Genomic DNA, 23,779 nt, shown 5'->3' with positions numbered 1-23,779 from the left:
AAAGGGTGCCAATAAGAATCAAGTAGAATAGCACTTGGTTGGAATTTGATGGCATCTGGAATGGATTCCAATCATATGGAAGTGGTGCATTTGAATTTAAGGTTGGCTAGGTAAATGTGAAATCTTAATGGAGTGAACTATGAATTCATGTGATTGCTAAGTTATGAATCCGCCAAGTTTCAGAATTTATAGTTACTATCTCTGGAAGACTATGAGGGGGGGGGGGGGGGGGGGGGGGAGTGAGAAACGAGCAGATATGCACATGCTGGTATGCATGCATGCAAGAGCAACATGACAGCCAACTGCAACTCTGCAAGCTTTTCTTGCCACTGACAAGGACTTCAGTAGTTAGGGACAAGGGACCCAATCCAATTAGCGATAGTATGCTTGCTCATGTGAGCGTACACGCACACACAAAGAGGGAGAGCTGGTTGTGATAATCACAAAGACAAGAAGGTGATGGAGAAAGAAACATTCAAAGAAAACCATAAATGAATGTCATTTCCTTCTTTTTTCCTATTGTACATCTCATGTACCAACTTCTATGTCACAAATCAAAATTGTGTGGTATGCAACTATGCATCATGACCACTTCATTTTCCAAATCAGAACATAGGATTAAAAAGAATGAGAGTCACAAGCTAGCTTGCTCCTGAAATTTCCAAGGACAGTTCATTATTGTAGCCTGTGCACGTAACAGCTTTGCAACATAAATAAGCCTTGATCTTCAAATCCATTTCCATCAATGAGGTACCAAATGTGGAACTCATCCAAACTCTGCAAGATGCACAAACCTACTAGGCCAAGCAAGCAAATGAATGCTCTGATCTCATGCCAACAATTGTGGGCAAAGCCTAAAGCATAATTACTGCAACAGGTTGGCATCAACACATGAAAGAACAGAACCATGAAAATGCAATCAAGCGAAAACATAGCCCGTCATCTTGCCATACCTTTGAGGGGTTACATCTGGCTTACCATTGGATAAGGCAAAACCTCCTCAAGCATCAATATGGAATCACATATGGCAAAGCATGCATGTCAGCTGCCTCAATGTGCAATGCCTCAGACCATACTTGCGGCGCCCCATCAATCTCTGATTGGAAACTTGTCTTAGTCTGGAAATTATTGCTGTTGAAGAGCCATTCTTGGTCATCAAAGTCTGACCATTCGGCCATTTTGGGCACAGTAAGAATTTGACTTAGATATTGAGAATCAGGGTGAGGCTGTCTACTAGATTCTGAACTGGCCATGGTGGTGTCTGTGGCAGTAGCAGATGGAGAAGGCTTCAGGTTAGCAGAAGGCTTCAGGTTAACAGTAGGCAGCCAAGGTTCTATTTTGCCATTGATTTTGTGTTCTTTATTGTATGGTGAGGGAGAGCAAACACTGCTGTCAACAACAGCCTCCTGATTTCTGCTATCAGGACCTCCCTGTCTGCCAGGAATGCACTGAACAGCAATATGGAGAGTCTGTGATCTACAACCATTTTCCAATGGTATAGTACCAGAAGCTGGTCTCAGAAGTTTAGTAGGTCGCAGTCCGTCTGTAAACATGCATGGCAATTAAGAAATTATTCAAACAAAACCACTGAGAAGTTTACCAATGTTAGAAAACAAATATCCAGGACAAGGCAGCTTGACATGCATGGTTCATACAAGCAAATATTCAAAAGCAAGCATTGCAGCTCAAATGGAAATAGAACTCACCATGCAAAACCCCATTTATTTCCAAGTCCTTTCTCTTTCTAGCATTTGGATCAACACCAGCACTATTAGCAGTGTCCTTTGCATGGTATGCTGCTGCAACACTGAAAGTACCTGACAATGATTTATTGCCACTTTCTCCTAGCTTTTGTTCTATCTGTTTATGATCAATGCCCTGCTTTACTTTTTCTTTCTCCTTCTCTTTATCCCTGTTCTTGTCTTTTGATTTACTTTTCTTCTCGTATTGGACTCGAGCTCCATCTTTGTGTCTTTCTTTCTTTTGGATGTCACCATCCTTTTCTTTGCTCTTCTGTTTACCCTCAATGTCCTTTGGCCTATCAATCCCCTCAACTCGCCTTTCTTTGTTCTTGTCTTTACCCTTAACATCCTCCTTTGGCCTATCAATCCCCTCAACTCGCCTTTCTTTGTTCTTGTCTTTACCCTTAACATCCTCCTTTGGCCTATCAATCCCCTCAATGTGTCTTTCCTTGCACTTGTCTTTACCTTCAAGGTCCTCCCTTGGACTATCAATCCCCTCAGTTTGTCGCTCTTTGTTCTTGTCTTTAACCTCAATGCCCTTTTGCCTATCAGTCCCCTCAACCCATCTTTCTTTGTTCTCTTTAACCTCAAAGGCCTTTGACCTATCAATCCCCTCAATCCATCTTTCTTTATTCTTCTCTTTAACCTCAATGTTCTTTTCCCTATCTGTGCCCTCAATTCGCCTTTGATCGATGCCATTGAAGTTCCCAACATTTCTGCTTTCTGCATTTCTTCCATCATCATTGATCCTCCTGATGAAGTCATCTGCAAATTTTTTATCCTCTGTTGCCTGGTTTCTTTCCACAATCTTCCCAACAGTATCATCTGTTTTTCTTTCTTCATTTCTCTGATCATCTGTTGTCCTGTGTTGGTCCTTTTCCCTATCCTTATCTTTCTTCTTGTCCTTATGTCTTTCCTTCCGATCCTTATCTCTGTACTTTTCCTTACTTCCATCCTTCTCTCTCTTCTCTTTACTCTCTCCTTTTTCTTTATCTTTCTTTTCTTTCTTATGCTTTCTCTCCTTGTGTTTTTCCTGAAATTGTATTCAGCAAGGTTTCTTCACATAATGAAACAGTCTAGGTTATGAACATAAATAAGGGCAGTTGAACATTACAATATAACTGCTTATGAGCAATCAAGAAAGCATGATATTAAGCATTTTTGCCACAGCCTCACGCAAAACTAAGTTCAAATTTGGCCCAATTGTGCCAAGAGAGAGACAGAGGCCCCTTGTTACAAAGTCAAAAGACACCAAAGTTACATGAGAGCAGGTGAAAACAAGATATGCATTTTTGCTGCAGCACTGCATTCACCATTTTTAAACACATAAAGTTCTAAAGTCTTTGTTGTCTATATCAATTCCCAGCAAACATATGACTGAAGCTCGCAAAAGTCAACAGAGAAAGCCCAGCTCTCTATGCCAACATATAGATTTTGCTTGTCCAGCAACATGTGCATGCAAAAGTACCTCTTCAACAATGTCATCACTTGCTCAATTTCCTATATTATGCATCTTAGCTAATGAACTCATGTAGTCAAGAAAGTCAAGATAATTTATCAAGTTCAGATCATCTGCACTCAGCCACCTTTTGGCAGCATGTATATTTATTCTTTAGAAGTAATAAATAGAAATAGTATATAGAACCCTGGCTATCATACACTCTGTGCACCCTTGGTAGAATACCAGCTTCCAGGTGAAGGAAGATCCACATAAAACTAGACACGATATTTGCACTCCAGAGTTGTTCCGTGTTCCACCTCTTTAGCTCTCAAGGGTGCACTCCAGAGTTGTTAGTCAGGAAAGCGGGAGGGGGAAGCGATTTGGGAAGCAGAAGCGAGAAGAGAGGCACTTCTAAAATTTTAGAAAGCAGAAAGCGCAGGACGACTTAGAGGCAAACCAAAAATTGTCTCGGAAGCGAGAAAAGAAGCGAACCGGAAGCGACATAGGAAGCGAACCGGAAGCGAGGGAGAAGTGAAAAAGGAAAAAAGAAGAAGAAAAAAAGAGAAAAAAATAGAAAAAAGGGGAAAGCGATGGGGAAGCAAGCTTCCCCTAAAGGGGAAGCGATGCACTTCCCTAAAAAAGTGGCGCTTCCGAGTGCATTTTGGAAGCGCCACATTTTGCGCTTTCCCAAGTCTTAAAACACTTCCAATAACCCTGGTGCACTCACTTGCCAGGAAGGGGAATAGACCAACAGCCCCAAAGTCAAGTTTCCCTTCCCCTAGGATCAAGCATCATCATTTGGATCAACTAATTAAAACAAAAACAATATTGTAGGGACTATCAAGAGGGAATCTAAAGGGGTTTGAGCTGACAAGGGAAAATAAAATGGAAGAGAGTACACAGGCGTATAGGTGTCACAGGGGATTGCCAGAAGCTGATAGTGTGTGGGAGAGGGTGCTGCCGGAGATGGCTGAGTCAATGAGAAAGAAAAGAGAATCAGGAGGAAGAAGAGGTTATGTGGGTGAATAGGGAGAGGCTGACAGAGGCAACAGGGTTTGGTGTTGTGATATTGCGGCATTGCTGCCAGCCAATAAGGCAAAATGCTGTTGACAGAAGATCGTGGTTGGAACATGATGTCAGCAGAAGATGGTAGCAGGTAACCAGGGTTGGGTGCTGCTGGCTGCCAGTGACAGGCAAATGTCTAGACTGGAAAATGGGAGTGCTGACAGAGGAAAGGAAGAAGGGAGGGGGAGGACTCAAGCAGGGTGTGAGATGAAAGCCCCAAATCTAAATATAAATAAAAAATAAAACAGCTCACCCCCTGTTTTCAGAAGTTTGTTTTTGTTTTTATTTAAAACTTGTTAAAAAATATAAACAAAAGAACCCAATCATAAAAACATTTAAAATTAAATATAAATAAGATAGAGTCATTATAAATACATACAAACACCACCTCAGTGTTCCACCAGAAGGGAAAACATCTCCCTATAATAATGCCGAGATCAGGTATCCACTCCCTCCATGTCTCACGTTTTATGCATTGGATTTCTTCAAAAGAGCTGTGACAGAAATACTGGATAAAGTTCATAACACAGAGGGGACCACAATCAAACAGAGATCACACTAAAAGTTCACATTGGGAATTGGAACATGATTAGAAAAAGTTGGTCAGTCATAGAATAAGATCAAGATCCAATCACAGGTCTCCTGAAAAGACATATACATGACACCTATGTGCAATAAGAAAAGCTAGATAGGATCTCGATGCTAAGGTACTCCCAGCATGATATTTTCTATCCAACGGAAACTTCCCATCTAGAAATCATTTAAAGAAGAAGAGCCCTTCCACTACATTTTAAAAGTGATCAAGCAGAAACCTCATAGCATCATAAATCACTTATTCGCCTATCGGTGGAACTAAAATGAAGTCCACATAACATGATGTACATATGTTCTACAACTTGTCCTTGCAAATGCACAAAAGAACAACAACAACTCAACATTTTTTTTTCCTTCCAAAGAAACATTATACAGAAGTTAGTCCTTGTTTCGATATTCAATCTAACAAAAGCCTAAAATAAGATGGGCTTTGGTGAAACCCGATGACAGCCATCAGGACAGTTCAACTCTGTTAAATAATGTATCAAATATATAATTTTTATTTTCTTTTTAGTATTTGTTGTATAGGTATTTTTCTCTTTTTATTTTTCTTCTTTTTTTGACAATTTTGGGTGGTATTTGACTATTCAACTGTTGACTAAGTTAAATAGTCATTGGGAGCCCAAGACTCTCTCATCCTCTTGCTCCTCTTGTGTATATAAATATGGGGTATTGCCCCCCTTTAAAATGTATTTTTTGCGTGTTATTCACAATCAATAAAAATCTTTTTGTTCTCCTATTGTTGAATACCCTTTTTGAGTATTTTGTGTGTGAACGTGTGAATGTTCTTCAATATTTTGATTGGAGCTCTTTTGAGGTATTCATTGTTGGAGCTTATTTTCTTACATAGTATCAGAGCTTGGTGATCAAGCTAAGTTTGTGTTTGGTACATCGGGAAACATGTCATTCAAAATTTGAAAAAGAGGAGAAGCTCTTTTGAAATTTTTAATCAAGTGCGTGTAGAATCATGATCGTGTAAAAGCTTGAAGGAGTGCTCGTACTTGTTATAAGTGGTGAAATATTCATTATCTTCACTTTCATCTCTTCTCTTCTTATTCTCCATTCTTCTTTTTTCTTAAAAATGGATGACAATGATAATGTCACCGTTAAACCCATTAAGCTCAATGATTCTAACTATGTTAGATGGGCTTCAATTATGAAACACTTTATATGGGGAAAGGAGTTATCAGGATTAGTGGAGGAGACCGATTTGGAACCCAAACTAATCCTTACAAAGATAGAAGGTGGGAAAGAGATACCTCTTACAGAGGTTGAGAAAAATAAAGTCATTACCACTTACGAAAAAAAAATGAAGGAATAAAGAATGGGACAGGACAATATTATGTCTTAGCTCATTAATAGTGTCGATATCAAAAAATGTTTAAGTCTTGCAAAATTTGAACATGCAAACAATGCATGAAACTATCTTAAGATAATGTATTCTCTTAAAGATATTGCACATGTGTGCAACTTACAAGATAAAGTACGAAATATGGTTCAAGGAGACAAGAGCATTAGAGAATACTATAATAGCTTGTTCGAATTATAGAAAGAGTTAGCTCTCCTTGAACCAAAATGGCATTGTTCGGAAGACATAGAACTCCGTCAAAATCAAATAAATACGGAGTATTTTTTTCAATTCATTAATAGATTAATTGAGATCAAAATTTGAATCAACCAAATATGTTTTCCTTCATCAAGGGAAAGTGCCTTTAATAGAAGATACGATAGAAGAATTAAGCATGGAGGAAAATAAGCTTAAAAAGAGAATTTTCAAGTGTGATGATGACTCGGTCCTAGCCATATCTAGACCGGAAAACTATGTTTGAACCTACAAACCTCCACACTATGGAAGGACAAATGATGACAAACAAAGAAATGAATTTGAATAAAGGAAAGTCAGTTTTTACTATTGCCGTGAACCAGGACATGTGAAAACATATTGTCCGAAATTGAAGAAACCCTATGAGAAGAAGGTTGCCTCTGTCGGACCTCCACAAGAATCAAGTGAATCATCTATTGGAAGCATGTCCTTAACTCAATTACTAGACGCATTTCAACCTCTACTCAAAAGAGCATCTTCATCCACTAGAGCCACAGAGTTTTCTTTCGGTATCTCTGATCCTGGTAAATCTCTTTGGCTTCTTGACTCAGATACCTCTTTTCATATGAGGCTAAATAGTGATATGTTATTTGAATGTCATAACTCAAATGGGTCAAATGTTTTTACCGCTGATGGAACATCTCTTGAGATAAAAGGAATAGAAAATTTTGAAAATATTTCTCAAAACTCAAAAAGATTTTGCATTCCTCAAATTAGATATATCCCTAAACTTAACCTAAATCTTTTATCTATTTTTCAATTATCTGATCATGGATGTAATGTTTCCTTCTCCTCTCGTAGTTGTCGAGTGCAGGATCGTCAGTCAGGAAAGCTGATTGGGGAAGGTCATAGAGAATGAGGCGTATACTACATAGATTTTTTTGAAATACCCAAGAATACATTTTGTTGTAATGTTCAGAAAGTAGATTTGGATCTATGGCATAAAAGACTTGGCCATCCTAGTGTATCCAAGACCCATTTTTTTTCAAATATGAAATTTTTTTATAATTTTGAAAACTTTACATGTGAAAATTGTATTCTTGGTAAAATGAAGAGATTACCGTTTCAAGAAAGACCTTTGTTTCTTTTCGACCACTTGAGTTAATATATTCGGATGTATGGGGACCCGCACCTGTTATATAGCCTTATATATTATGTAATTTTAATACTTAGATCTATTTTCTTAAACATAAATCTGAAGTTTTCTCACACTTTCAAATCTTTCACAATCTAGTCAAAAATCAATTTAAGAATAATATTTTTATCTTTCGCACTGATTTAGGAAGAGAATTTTTATCAAATGAATTTAAAGATTATATAAATCTAAACGGTATCACACATCAAAGATGATGTCCCTATACTCCTCAACAAAATGGTTTAGCTGAAAGAAAGCATAAGCATATTATAGAGACAATAAGAAACTGCAGTTTATCTTATTAACATAATGTCGTCCTCTTCTTTAAAAAATATATTGCCTATTGAAAAAAATTCAAACAAATTCCCGATTATTCTAGGTTAAGGGTTTTTGGATGCAAGTGTTTTGTTTTTCTGATAAAAATGACAAACTCTCTCCTCATGCTATCCTTTATGTTTTTCTAGGATATGAAAATTATCAAAAAGGCTACAAATGTTTTGATTTTAAAACTAAAAAGTTATATGTATCAAAGAATGTATCTTTTTTGAAAAAGGAAAGTTTTTTTTAAAGTGAGAACTCTAAAGAAATAAATGAGTATTCTTTCTTATTGGATTTAGTTCCAAAAATTGATGAGTGTGATATTGATGAAAGTCAAGAAGATAAAAATGACATGATAAGTACAAAATTATTTCGTGATAAACAAGATTGTATTCAATACTCTAGGTGAGGTAACTTAGAACAACCATGTGCTCTCAAAAAATATACTAGTAACGAAGAACAAGAAGCAATACAAACAAGGTCATCTAGAGTGTCAAAAGTCCCTGGAAAATTTGTGTCATATGAGTCATTTTCACCTAAGTATCAAGCCTACATTGCATTAATACATTCCTACATAAAATCCTCTACTTTACGATAGCAAAGGAACGTTCTGAATGGGTAGAAGCAATGACAGCGGAATTAAATGCTTTAGAAAAGGCGAATACCTGCATTATTCAAGATATTCCACTAGGCAAAAAGCCTATAGGTTGTCGATGGGTTTATAAAGTTAAAATCAAGAGTGACCAAACTCTTGAAAGGTATAAGGTCAAGTTAGTTGCTAAGGGTTATTCCCAAGAGTATGAAATAGACTATGAAGAGACATTTGCTCCAGTTGCTATAACGACCACAGTTAAGACCCTAGTAGTTCTTTTCATTGTAAAGAAATGTCTTATATATTAAATGGATGTCAAAAATACATTTCTCAATGAAAGCTTAGCCGAAATAGTATTTATGGAATCACCACCTAGCATTAATATTCTTAAAGAAAAGGCCCTCCGTCTGAATAAGGATCTGTATGGCCTTAAACAAGCCCCAAAAGCTTGGTATGATAAATTTAGTCAAGTTATTCTCGACTTTGGTTTTCAATATTGTCTTACTGATATAACTTTGTTTGTTAAGACTTTTGATGTAGGTATTATTATCCTTCTCCTCTATGTAAATGACATGATCATCACTGGAAGTGATAAACAAGGAGTTGAAAACATTAAAAGATTTCTCAAAATACACTTTAAAATGAGTGATTTGGGTTTTTTAAAATTTTTTTCTTGATATAGAAGTTGCTTATTCTTCTAGAGGCTATTTACTGATTCAATCTAAGTTTGCTCTAGATATTGTTGACAGGTCTGATATATTTGATGACAAAAAGGTCGTCATTACCGAAGTTGTAAATGTTAAAATGAAGATTGATGATGGGGAACCACTTGAAAATCCAACACCTTACAGAGAACTTGTCGGGGCTGTAAAAGTATCTTCAACAAGATACTAAAGTCAAAGGAACGATATAAATGCGTGAACATACACACACCAAGAACACTTGGAACACTTGTGCACCAAAAGCACAAAATATGAAATCACAAATGTGCAAATGCACTCATAAGTTTCATAAACACTAAAATGGTTGGGCAATAAACCCCAACACTCTCTTACAAATACAATGGAGAGAGCCCATATTTATAGGGCTAAAGGAGACCTTGGAAGGGGCTCCACATAGTCGTTGGAGCCCCTCCAACGGTCACAAATGTGACCGTTGGAGGGGTCCAACGACTAGTGTGTTGGGCCCCTCCCAAGGTAGGTACAAAGCATTTATTGAAAGAAAAAGAAAAATAAAAATGGGAAAAGAAATTACAAGACATATTCGAAAAAGAATATGTGTAAAAAAGACTAAACTACCCCTAAGACTAAAGATAGAATTATATATATATTTTACATATATAATAGGTAGATACATATACATATATTATATATATGTATATGTATTACCTTATATATGTAAAATATATATACGAAGTTACAAGTTTGGATTACATATTTTAACACCCCCCCTCAAACTTAGGACAGGATGACCGATAGTTTGCCAAGAAGGAAGTTGAACCGTGGAGCACACAGGGCTTTGGTAAAGAAGTCCGCCAACTGATATTCGGACGTAACATAAGGAAGATCAATGACTCCTCGGAGATATGCTTCGCGAACATAGTGACAGTCCATTTCAATGTGTTTGGTCCGCTCATGGAATGTGTGGTTTTTCGCAATGTAGATTGCGCTCTTGTTGTCGCAACACAGCTTGGTAGGCCCTTCAATTGTGACTCCCATGTCTTCAAGCAGTTGATGAATCCAAACAATCTCCATGGTAGTAGTTGCCATGGCACGATATTCAGCTTCTGTTGAGGAGAGTGACACCTTTTGTTGCTTCTTGCATCTCCATGAAATCAGCGAGTCACCTAAAAATACACAAAATCCAGTGGTGGAGTGACGGTTATTTGGGTCACCTTCCCAATCAGAATCAGTATAAGCAATTAATTTTAAATCGGAAGAAGAAGATAGAAAAACTCCCTTATTTAGAGTATCATTTATGTATCGTATGACTCGTAAGATGGCACTCATGTGAACGGATGTAGGCGCATGCTGAAACTGACTTGCAGTGTGGACTGCATAGGATATATCTGGTCTGGTAATACTTAGATACATCAGAGATCCTACAAGTTGTCTGTAGGGTGTAGGATCCAAAAGTGGAACCCCATCATCAATTTTCATCTTTGCTCCTACAACCGCAGGAGTTTCGCAAAGCTTCTCATCCGTAATACCTGACCTGTCAATGATCTCAGAGGCAAGCTTAGTTTGAGATAAAAAATATCCTCTAAGAGAGTATGCTACTTCAATTCCCAAAAAATAAGTTAGAAAACCCAAGTCAGACATTTCAAATTTATCCTTCAAGATAGATTTTATACTCTTAACCCCGTTAGAGTCACTCCCAGTGATGAGCATGTCATCAACATACAGAAGTAAAATTACAATCCCTGCATTGGATTTTCTAACAAATAGAGCAGTGTCAGTAAAACAAGAGGAAAAGCCATTTTCAATCATAACAGAATTAAATCTATCATACCAAGCCTTGGGGGCTTGTTTTAGACCATAGAGTGCTTTTTGAAGACGAAACACTTTTCCCTCAGGAGCCTCCATTCCAGGAAGAGCATCCATATAAACTTCTTCACTTAAATCACCATTTAAAAAGGCATTTTTAACATCCATTTGATAGATGTTCCACTTGTTGATAGAGGCAACGGTTATTAGGCATCGAACAGTGACCATACGGGCTACAGGAGCAAAAGTTTCTTCATAGTCAATACCATATTCTTGACTATATCCTTTTGCAACCAAGCGAGCTTTATACCTTTCAAGGGGTCCATCACTTTTAGTTTTTACTTTAAAAACCCATCTGCATCCTATTGTTTTCTTACCTTTAGGAAGGTGTTGAAACTCCCAAGTTTTGGCTCTTCTCAGGGCCTCAAGTTCACTGTCCATTGCATTAATCCATTCAGGGCACTTTCGTGCTTCTTCAAAGTTTATAGGTTCTATATAGGAGTGGATAGCACTAAGGCAGGCTCTATATCTTGGTGAAAAAGAGTCATAGGAAATGAACCTAGAGGGAGGCCTTCTACTTCTTTCGGTTCTACGAGGGATTATTTCATTCTGAGAACCACTGGGACTGGCATTACTATATCTGTCAAGGGCACTCCTAAAGTTGTTTTGATCTCTATGAGTATAGGTGATAGGATCTCTAGGTAAGTCAATATTTTGATGTGACGAAGGAGGTAAGAAGGAGTTTTCCTCAGTTTCAACTTCATTTGGGTTACTTAGATCTGACTCATTATCACTAGTATCATCGTCTTTATTTAGTAAATCAAATAAAAAGGAGTAATCCATATTTTCATTATGAGGGTCACTATGTTCGAATCCACTAACATTTTCCAAAAAACTCACATTTCTGGAAACATACAATTTATCACTTTTGATATCATAACAACGAAACCCTTTTTGAGTTTCGGAATAGCCAAGAAAAGCACAAGGAATGGCTTTGGGAGAAAGTTTGTCATTCTTATCAGTAAGAACAAAACATTTACACCCAAAGACCCTTAACCTGCTATAATCAGGTTCCTTATCGTATAGTTTTTCAAAGGGAGAAATTTTGTTTAAATTCTTCGATAGGAGTCTGTTTATGAGATAGACAGAGGTAAGGGCTGCCTCAGCCCAGAGATTTTTTGGAATGTTTTGGGAAATGAGTAAAGTCCTGGTTGTTTCAATGATGTGCCTGTGCTTTCGTTCGGCTAACCCATTTTGTTGAGGGGTTTTCGGACAAGATTTTTGGTGAAGAATACCAAAATTTTCAAGATATCTTTTAAATTCATTTGACAGATATTCTCCTCCAGAGTCAGACCTAAAAATTTTTAAACATCCATTGAATTGATTTGAAATCATTGTGTGAAAACTTTTAAAGGTTGAGAAAACTTCATGTTTATGTTTAAGGAAATAAATCCAGCAAAATCTAGTGTAGTCATCTACAAAGATCACATAATATGAGAATCCTCCTTTTGACATTACCGGAGCCGGTCCCCATACATCGGAATGGACAATTTCAAATGGTTTTGTCGTAAACATGGATCTTTGAGGAAAAGGCAAACATTTCATTTTCCCAAGAATACATTCATTACACAAAAAGTCATTTTTACAAAGATGTTTAACAAAAGGCAAATAAGAGATTTTAACAATATTGGGATGACCCAATCTCTTATGCCATACATGAATATCTTTGTTTTGGACGACGTTGCAAAATTGACTCTTAGGAACTTGTAGAAAATCTACGTAGTAGAGGTCTCCTCTTCTAGAGCCTTCCCCAATCAATCTCCCGAACTGACGATCCTGTATCCAACATTTATCAGAAGAGAATTTTATATCGCAACCATGGTCCGAGAGTTGGGAGACAGAAAGAAGATTTAAATTAAGGTTTGGGATAAAATGAATTTTTGGAACAAAGAAGTCTTGTTTTTCAAAATTACCTATTCCTTTAATCTCAAGGGATGTTCCGTCCGCGGTTGAGACAAAAGATGAAAAAGAATTCTTAGAAAAATTTGAAAGAGAGCAAGAGCTAGGGGTCATGTGAAAGGATGCCCCGGAATCTAAAAGCCAAGATGTCTTACCGGGGGAAGATGATGACATAGCGGCTCCGGAAGTACCTCCCTTGAGAAGAGGTTGGAGTGCTTCTACAATTTGTTGAAGAGAAAGAGATTCGCTTGACGAAGAAGGTTGTTCTTCAACTTGGGATGCCATGGCCGTTGCAATCAATTTCTTCCATTTAGGACACAAAGGTTTGATATGTCCGGGTTCTTTACAATAGTAGCAAGTCACTTTGCTATAGTCTCTTTTGCCATATCGATCATTTCCTCCTTGACCTTGATTCTTGAAATGAGGAGGTCTATAGGTCTTCATGTTGTTTCCCGGTCTTGACACGGCATTAGCCATTTCACCATCTTCTTGAGTAGAGGAAGTGACAAGAATGCTAGGATTATTTTTGCCAATCCCCATACGGGTTTCTTCACCACTTAGCTTGGTGATAACATCTTCAAGAGAGGGAGATGTGAAAGCGGAGAGAAGAGTGGACCGAACTTGTTCAAATTCGGGTCTAAGGCCATTTAAAAAATTGAAGAACCGGTCTTCCTCAAGTTGTTTGTGCCTTAATTCGATTGCCTCACCACTCCATTTAGGTTCAAGAATTGCGAGCTCGTCCCAAATAGCGGATAATTCGGCAAAGTACTCCCGAATTGTCATGTCATTTTGTTGGAGAGTCAAAGCCCTCTTTTGGAGAAAGTACTTGTGGGATAAATCTCTTGAGGTGTACATTTTCTCAAGATATACCCAAGCTTCGGAAGCCCTTTTAAATTTGATGATGTTGGCGTTTATCTTGGTCTCAACGGATGAGAAAATCCAAGATAAGATCTTGAAGTTCTTCATTTCCCAATCATCATGTTTTTTAGAGTATTCTTCAAGGGCCTTTTGTCTTTCATCCCCTTCGAGGATCTTAATATCCCCTCCTTCAACAATGGTAATTTTGGGTTCCGGTTCCGATATGGATCCATGGACGTAACCCCAAAGCCCCTTTCCTTTAATATGAGCTTCCATATTACCGGCCCAAACATGATAGTTTGAATCATTAAGCTTAAACCCAAGAGAGAAATGGGAGTCTTTTTCGCCCATTAGAGAGAAAAGAAGCTAATGGATAATACGTACCTCAATTACTTTTCGCGTCTTCCTTGACAAGAGAGACTCCAAAATATTGCTCGAAGAAGGTGATCCTCTTTGATTTCAAGAAACTTGAAGGCACGCTTTTCGAGGAATGCAAGAGAGGGCGAGTCGCAATTCTCCTCTTTCAACGAGGCTCTGATACCATGTAAAAGTATCTTCAACAAGATACTAAAGTCAAAGGAACGATATAAATGCGTGAACATACACACACCAAGAACACTTGGAACACTTGTGCACCAAAAGCACAAAATATGAAATCACAAATGTGCAAATGCACTCATAAGTTTCATAAACACTAAAATGGTTGGGCAATAAACCCCAACACTCTCTTACAAATACAATGGAGAGAGCCCATATTTATAGGGCTAAAGGAGACCTTGGAAGGGGCTCCACATAGTCGTTGGAGCCCCTCCAACGGTCACAAATGTGACCGTTGGAGGGGTCCAACGACTAGTGTGTTGGGCCCCTCCCAAGGTAGGTACAAAGCATTTATTGAAAGAAAAAGAAAAATAAAAATGGGAAAAGAAATTACAAGACATATTCGAAAAAGAATATGTGTAAAAAAGACTAAACTACCCCTAAGACTAAAGATAGAATTATATATATATTTTACATATATAATAGGTAGATACATATACATATATTATATATATGTATATGTATTACCTTATATATGTAAAATATATATACGAAGTTACAAGTTTGGATTACATATTTTAACAGGGGCACTGTCTTATCTCTCAATTACAAGACCTGACATTGCGCATGTTCACATAACAAGTCAATTTCAGCATGCTCCTACCAATGTTCATATAAGAGTTGTTTTACGTATTATTAGATATATTAAAACCTCCATTTTTCGATGATTTTTCTTGTCTACTTATTTATCTTTAGATTTGATTGCTTATACTGATGCAGATTGGAGAGGAGATCCAAATAATAGATACTCAACTATTGGTTTATGTGTATTTTTAGGTGAATCATTAATTTCTTGAAGGTGTAAGAAGCAACAGAAAGTCTCTCTCTCATCAACTGAAGCAGAATACAGAGCAATAGCTACAACCACTATGGAAGTAGTTTGGCTAAGGAAGTTGCTGCATAACATGGGTGTTAAAGTACAAGGGCATCACAACTATACTACGACAACAAAAGTTTTATTTATATTGTCAGCAACCGAACATTCCACGAACAAACCAAGCACATTGAAACATGTACGAGAAGAATTCTTATACGGCACTATTGATCTTCCCTATGTTTCTTCAAAATATCAATTGGCATATTTCTTTACCAAACCTCTCGCAGCTCCTCAATGTCACTTTCTCTTAGACAAACTTTCAGTTATCCAACTGTAAGTTTGAGGGGGGTGTTAAATAATGTATCAAATATATAATTTTTATTTGTTTTTAGTATTTGTTATATAGGCATTTTTCTCTTTTTATTTTTCATCTTTTTTGGACACTTTTGGGTGGTATTTGACTAGTCAACTGTTGACTAAGTCAAATACCAAAGAGTCGTTGGGCTCCCAACGGCTCTATTTAGAGTCGTTGGGAGCCCAACAACTCTCTCATCCTCTTGCTCCTCTTGTGTATATAAATATGGGTATTGCCTCCTCTAAAATGTATTCTTTGTGTGTTATTCACAATCAATAAAAATCTTTTTGTTCTATTGTTGAATACCCTTTTTGAGTATTTTGTGTGTGAACCTTTCTTGGTTCTTGTGAATGTTCTTCTTCAATATTTTGATTGGAGCTCTTTTGGGGTATTCATTGTTGGAGCTCATTTTCTTACAAACTCATGCTTGGTTAAACCCTTGGAGCCCACCAAACTGGAAAAAGACAAGGTCAGACTTTGGCCTGAATCTTGTCAGGTTTGTGCCAGTATTATGCCCAACACAACAATCAGGTCAAGACCCATCCAGAAGTAAAACACGAACAGGTATGCATGCACACACATGAGAATGAGTCTAGCCCAATTACTTTTGGAGATGGTCTTAGGCCTTAATCAGACCCAAGCCCAAACTCCAGTCCAAGCCTCTGCTAATCCCAAGCTGCAGATATGCACACACATGAGAACAAGTCTTGGCCCAATTACATTCCAAGCTGGTAGGCCTTAATCAGATCCTATGTCACATGAATATGGCTGAAGATACAGAGATACCCATTTTTACAAAGTTTTCAATGTAACTAGTACAAGGGGATATAGAATGGCAGTCAAAATGGAGCATCCGTGTGACATAGATCAGATCCAAGCCCAAATTTGGGGCCAAGCCTGCCCATTGACAACCTGCTGAACAGTGGAAGGTCATTATAAAGCCCAACATACATTACCCACACCAACAAACAGTAAATGGTCTCACGAAGGTTAAGCATTTTGTTAAAGTAGAAGTGAAAGTCCTGCCGATGGCTTGTCATGTCTATCATATTCCCAATTTCTGGTATGAGCCTATCGCACATAGGTGCGGGTGCGGGTGCGGGTGCGGGTGTGGATACGGGTGAGGATGCGGCGATGCGGCACTTTAAAAAAACTTGGGTGTGGGGGTGCGGGGAGGGTATATATATAATTTTTAACAATTTTAAGTTAACAATGCATGTATGTGTGCATTTATGTATTTATATATATAATATAGATAAAACTGAACTTGGTTAGGGTTAACTAAATTTACTTTTAGATAGAAATGGACCTCAGTGTGGTTGACTTCACCTGACACAAAGGAATCCATGTCCAAGTGTGGCACCCGCATGGGTGCGGGTGCAGTGCCCTATTAGAAGAGTCCGTGTTACATAGGTATGAGCCCATAAAATTTTGAGAATGGTTTGGTAAATGGAGGACCCACATTATGTGGGCCACATATATCATTATATCCTTGTTCCATTGACACGGGCTGTGGAAGGAGGACTTTGAGTAAGACTTTTTCCTTTTTGGATTTAAGAAATATTTCATAATAACAACTATATACTTTTAATAGTAGTGAAATGATTGCATGATATCTTGACCAAGAAAAAATACAAACCCAACCTAGGCTGCCAGTTGTACAAAATTCAGGGTTACTTTGGTATTTAATAGAAGAGCCGAAAGCATTTCGGGAACAACTTTTAGACATTGCGCGTGGCAGCAGACGACAATCAAGATTTATTCCTTCAATCCAACACCTGGATCAAGAAACCATAACTCTTACTTTCAAGAATAATCATCAGCATTCAAGCATGTATATATGTTCTCATAATCACACTGAAACACATTTTGGTTTTGGTAGATAATTGATCAGTACAATGTAAATCCAGTAGATTACAGACAGGACAGCAAACGTCTACATGACAACTAGCATCATCCCATGTAAGCTAGTGTAAGATATTGAAGCAGCAGAAAAACCAGCTGTCATAATCATATCTAAAATTTAATATGAAAAATATTTTCAAGGTTTCTGCTAAACATACTGTCACAACCAAGGTTGTAAGTATTGTATCGTTACCCATATCGGTCGGGCCCAAAGTAACACCGTATCATATTGTATCGTATTGTAAACGTATCATAAATTTTTAATAAAAAAATTCCAAAAAAAAAAAATCTAGAAAAATTAGAAAAAATTCTAAAAAATCATATCACATAAAACAATAATGAATTGCACAAAATACAACCATAAAATCACATATGAAGGCAACTACATAATTTAAATTAATAACAAACCACGCAACAGATAACTAACAATGTAAATAAAAGGCAACTACATAATTTAAATTTTAAATATAATTAAAGTCTTAACTAACAATATTAAATTTACATTCAAGTCATACTAAAATGTCATAAGTCATAACTAAACTACTAATAGTTCATGATAACTAAAAATATTACATTTAACCAACACCTTACATGTCAATATTCATCTCTAAAGTTTTAAACTATAAAGATCCTAAAACTAAACTATCTTCTAGAGCTTATTTGTCAAACAATATTTTCTCAGTGTTGCATCCAACTGTTATGCGATGATCTCTTTATCTTCAGTCATTTTTTTGGCAATTGGATCATCATCATCATTATCTTCAGAATCTGAAACAATGGTTGGAAGTCCTTCATCTTTGCATTTTTGCAAAATTTTTCTTCTTCGAATTTTTCTAGTTCAGCAATAACATCAATATGAAAAATGATAGGAATACATGGAGAATCACATGGGCATACATTTTGATCTTGACATGCAATATGTTGCTTAAATCTATGAAGTATGTCTCTAATAATAGCATCACAAAATAGACATTTCAAATTCAATGGTGACCCTAGTGATGGTACATCACCAATGCTCTTGCAGTATTATCATGCAAGATCATCTTTATGACATGAATGTGAAGACGACATCGAAGGATCTAAAATAAAACATAACCAATTAAAAAAATCAATAAGAAGCAAAGAATAAAAAGCATCCGACACACCTTTCCCCCAAAAACACTTAATAAGAAGCAAAGAATAGGGATTTTGCACCTTAACCTACTTTCTTGAGTAAAAAAATGATGGAAATGCACTCGCACTTGATAAAATCGCAAAATCCCTCTCCCTTGTTCACAAATCGTCTTCCAAATCGATCTCACGGAACCTAGGGTGTGTGGGTTCCCTTCTAACGGACTCTAGACACATGGAGAACTTGGCCCTCAAGAGGCCTTTTTAACTCAAAATGAAAAAAGACAGCTTTCGGCATTTTTTAAGTGAACCAATAATGCATGATACATGGGTATATCATATGATACACCTATCGCAAAACCCAAAAGTAACGATATGTATCGTACCATATCATACGATACGTACAACCATGGTCACAACACATCCACCCTACTACATAATGCAGGAACACATAGAAGGATGAATCATTGATAATTGGAACTTTAGCAACTGGAGAGGTTCCCACCTAATCTACCGTATTACCACACATCCACAAGAAAGAAATGATTCACTCTATTCGTTCATAAAGCCCAAGATTGCTAGTACATTTCTCTGAATAATATCTAACATTTCAAATATTGTTGAATAATGGAAAACCTAGATTAAGATTATGACTTTGAGTGATTGGACCTGGGAACCTACAAGCTCATAAGGATCTGTTTAATTCTAATTCTCACAAGAGGAGATAAGATATTTATGATTTGTGTTGGGATTGTAAGCTAACCTATATAGAAATGGAGATGTGAAAACACACACACACACACACGTGTGTGTGTACACATTTTGACATCTCCATTTCTATATAGCTTACAACTCTGACACAAATCATATATATATATATATATATATGCAACAGAAAGCAGGTATCAGGTTCGACATAAACAAGAGGATTTTGGCCTAAAAATACTGTAAATCACTACTTATAAAGCCCAATTGTCTAATATTTGTCTTTGTGGCACAAAGATAGGAAAGGGTCTAGAAGGAGCATAACCAACTTGCTGCTCTCATGATACAGTGCATGTTCCAATGTAGTGAAGGAAATATGGCTGATATTTCAAGGATGCAAAAGTAACGGATGTAGACATGTAGCTGATGCTACTCCAGCAAACAAGGATGATTCATCAAGGTGATGATCATGATTCCATTTGAGAAACCGGTGTATCAATGACTGATGATCCTCCAAGTGGTGAACTAGGGGTAAAGAAACAGAGCAACCTACAAAAAATCTGGACATGTCCCCTCAATAATATCAATGACATTCATTTCCAGTGTTCATTATTGCCTCTTTCCTTATTGTAGAAGTGCTGGACATGCAACTTAGCCAACTTTTCTTGCTTTCCAGTTGTATTTGATGCAGTTTTTTACCATATTCTTCTCTTTTTTTATGATAATGTCCATGTTTTTGAATTTCATAAATTGTTGACACTAGTTGAAGATATTCACAAGTTTTTAGAATTTTCTTATCGCAAGGTTTCATTTGCCTTGGTCTTTTAACCTTTTAGAGAATAGAAAATTGGGGCAATTACACCAAACACAGCTCTCATTCAGCGGATGCAGATACCCACTAGATGACTTTCTTGGCTAATTGACAGTTTCTCATTCTGCCCCTACTGGGGGAAGAATAGAGAGTTTCCAGTTCAAGTGATGAATACCATTTCACCATAGGGAGCATTTCCAGAAGAGTAACCCAATTTTTTTTGCATAGCATTTTTTAACCTTCTTAGGCTTCAGATAACTGGTAAAATTCATGAGACCAACCACCCCATCAATGTGAAAAATAGTTTCCGTCATGTTTCAACAATTATGTGCTGCCTGTATATATTTCCAAAAGACATACCAACCAATAGCAGCTTTTCTACCCAATGAGCTATAAAACTCTATTGAACACACCAAACTTTCTCAATCATGATTAGCAGAAGGATGAGCAACTGTATTTTCATAGTGTCCCATAACTAGAGTCCACAAAATGGCCCTGGCCACATTTTTTGACATGGATAAAACATACTCAATAATCTATGGTAAATTGGTAATGTAGCCATGAATGATATAAGCTGGCACTAGAAGCCCAACACTAGTGGCTTGGAACCAACAATGGAAAAATCTTGTGTCCATGAGTTGGGCATCCGCTATCACGTGTTTCTCTGTATCGTTCTGAGAGCAGGTTGATCAATAGTTACAATATTGGTCTTCTCTTGCTTTCCTAGTTAAGGCAGCACATAAAAACCTTTATGTTTAAGAATATAGATCTGTAAAAGCATGGATGATGTATAACAGAGACCAAGAGAATTATCGCCCAGAAGTTACTCTGCTGCTAAGTTGCTCATCCCTCGTAATCAGTTCAAGTCAACTCGGTAGATAAGAATAGATGTCCTGTTAACTCAATTGGTTCAGCCACTATACCATTCTATAAAAGCACCTCATGTTTCAAAAGATTGATCTAGCCTTCTCCACTTGAACAAACTCCACACAAGATCCAAGTAACCAACAATTCATTGATCAACTAAACAACATAAAACACTGCCTATGTAGGAGAAATTTATAACAATAGCACGTTAAATCAGGAGCACTATTTAACAAAACAAACTAGCATCAGCATAATGCTAGTAGTAGTGAGATATCACAAAAAAATAATGTTTTTAATAGAAAATAATGACTAAAATCATATATAGAGGTTTCAATAGAAAAGTGATTTTTCAGCCATATTGAAATTATGACAACTTAGAATCTAAAGTTCTAAACAAAATGAAGCAAAATAGGAAATTGGAAATCAACCTTTAGCAACAAATCTAAATCGCCAGTTCTAGTTTTCTTTTCATATCCCGGTGGTGGGAACGGAAAGCAACGAGACATTGCACACAATACTTTGATCAGCAATGAACTCTCCTTCCACAGAGCAAACAAATCCGGTTAACTCCCAATAATACTGTTCCAAAGGCGGAACGGACCTGTGCTCGTGCTCTTGTTCATCCACCATGTCCCCAGTTTCATTTCCAACTTTAAAATAGCTCCATTTTTTATCTCTCTTCCAGATATCCGCCTGAGAGCTGAAACCCGTTTCCACAACACTTCCAACCCAACTACACAAACTGACTGAATTGAAGCATGCCTTCCTCAGTGGCAGAAACTAATTCAGCAGCGATCAGCAAATATCAGCAAAATGAATCAATCACAGGCAAATGAAAGCTACTACTGTAGGACTACACCCTGTTAGAGCTGATTTCTTTATGTAAAACCCAAAGAGGTACTAAAAAACAGTGGTACCCCAAAGCTTGATCCCTTACTCCGAATTCTGCACTTCGCAGAACCATCGGTCGCTCATGTCCAACTAAACCCACCTTCAGTAATCGCGGGTTAAGCATTTCTCACGCAGAGCTCTAACCACGGTATTGATATCAAACAGATTTTTTTCTTCGAGATGGAGGCAGCCACTTTAGAATCGAATCACCGTATATAGTTGGTGCAAACCAGAACTTTCACGGGCGATGCTAATGTACAGCCTTCTTCCATATCCCAATTCAGAATTCGCCGTTCCACAGCAAGGATTCAGAGAAGTGGGTCATCGAGTCACAGCATCCAAAACCCTGATCCCGAAATTTCCTCCTCCGGGGTGCCGGCTTGAGCCAAGATCCCAGCAGAAGTTTGTCGTTCAGAACAGCCTCATATCTTCAAAAACCTCTAAACATAAAACAATTTACAGAATCCAATAAACACAGACTAGAATCTGTTCACTCTTTACTGTTTCCGCCACAAGATTTTGATCCCAACCCCAATCTTCAAATACCATCATCCGTCTCTTACTTGCCGATTCAAAATCCCAATTCCCAGAAACCCTAGAGAACCCCCAAGTCAAGAACCGGCAGAAGGGGAATCCAGGAAACACGAAGACATCGAGGGTTTCCCAATCCGAGAGATCGGCGGAGAAGCAGCGGCGGGAACGGCCAAGTGGGGAGGCAGATAGTGAGGAAGCTTGATTAAAAACGCATCCCCAACAAGAGAAAACAGGCGATCAAGCGCACCAAAGAGTACGGAAAACAGAATATATGTGCAAAAACGATGATGGTGATGGTGATTGATGAAGAACGGTCATGAGAGAGAAAGAGGGCTTATTCTCTGGTTCTTGTAATGCTTATGTGTTCCCTTATTTTCCTTCTTTATATTGCTCGCCGCTACAAGAGAGAGAGAGAGAGGGAGAGAGAGAGACGAACTATAGGTGGACAAGATCAATAGTGAATAAAATTTATGATTGTTAGGAGCAAATTGGAGGAGTCTCTGTGTGTGTGTGACTGTGGATTTGTACTGTAAAATCTCAGAGAGAGAGGTTTGGGGTTTCCCTTCACACCTACTGTGGAGTTATATTGTGGCCGTAGAAGGTGTTGATTTTATTTTTTTAGGCTTTATTTGGAGGTTGCACGCTAAATATTGAATGCACTGCCCTCTCTCTCTACTTTCTCTCTTAGGGTACGTTTGACGGCTTGTCTATGAATCTATGATCGAACGAAATGAATTCCGTAACAACTCTTCTGAGTCCAACCTTTGTTTGAAGCATACTCAGATGCAATATTTCAAATGTTCGTTATTTGACGAAGATGTGAGAACAATTGGATAGGTCATGGATGATGGGCCGAATTACTATATATTTTGGATCGTATAACCCAATTCGTTCATCATTTTACATGTTTTAACAAGTTTATTATGGTTTTTTGTCCCGATACAGATCCAATTATAAAATTATATTTAAAATCATGATTTTTTGCGGTAAATATGAATTTGAAATTAAATTTTGGGCCAAAATATAAATTTTTGCTCAAAATATAGATCTTAAATTGGATTTTTACCCCAAATGTTAATTTTTGCTCTGAATATGGATCTCAAATTGGATTTTTGCCCCAAATATAATTTTTTGCCCTCAATATGGATCTCGAATTAGATTTTCTCACCAAATATGAATTTTTGACCCAAAAACTTAGGGTTTTAGCCTTCTTCCTCTTTTAGGTCATGATCCGAGAGAGAAGGACCCGAATCCGAGCAAGACCCCGCCCGAGTGGGTCAACACAAAGACGTCGTTGTAGAAGAACTATAACAAAATAGATTATATATATATATATATTAACAAGAGATAATGTTAATTTTTTAACCCCCATTCAATCATGAGACCCTTTGATT

The 23,779-nt window shown here is 37.4% G+C and overlaps 1 protein-coding gene across 1 annotated transcript; it reads right to left on the bottom strand.

The window, feature by feature from the left end:
• Positions 1-473: 473 nt before the first annotated feature.
• Positions 474-22,907, bottom strand: LOC149833304 (uncharacterized). The gene is made up of 3 exons (XM_090012787.1): positions 21,389-22,907; positions 1,707-2,775; positions 474-1,543 (listed from the first exon to the last, which is right to left on the bottom strand). The coding sequence occupies exons 1-3, from the start codon at positions 21,464-21,466 to the stop codon at positions 1,008-1,010; spliced, it is 1,683 nt and encodes a 560-aa protein (XP_089868913.1). The 5' UTR covers positions 21,467-22,907; the 3' UTR covers positions 474-1,007.
• Between the last annotated feature and the right edge of the window lie 872 nt (positions 22,908-23,779).

This window comes from Nuphar pumila, chromosome 7 (assembly GCF_984573655.1).
Source record: "Nuphar pumila chromosome 7, dmNupPumi1.hap1.1, whole genome shotgun sequence".
Taxonomy (NCBI): Eukaryota; Viridiplantae; Streptophyta; class Magnoliopsida; order Nymphaeales; family Nymphaeaceae; genus Nuphar; species Nuphar pumila.
This window is presented reverse-complemented; position numbering and strand designations above follow the sequence as displayed.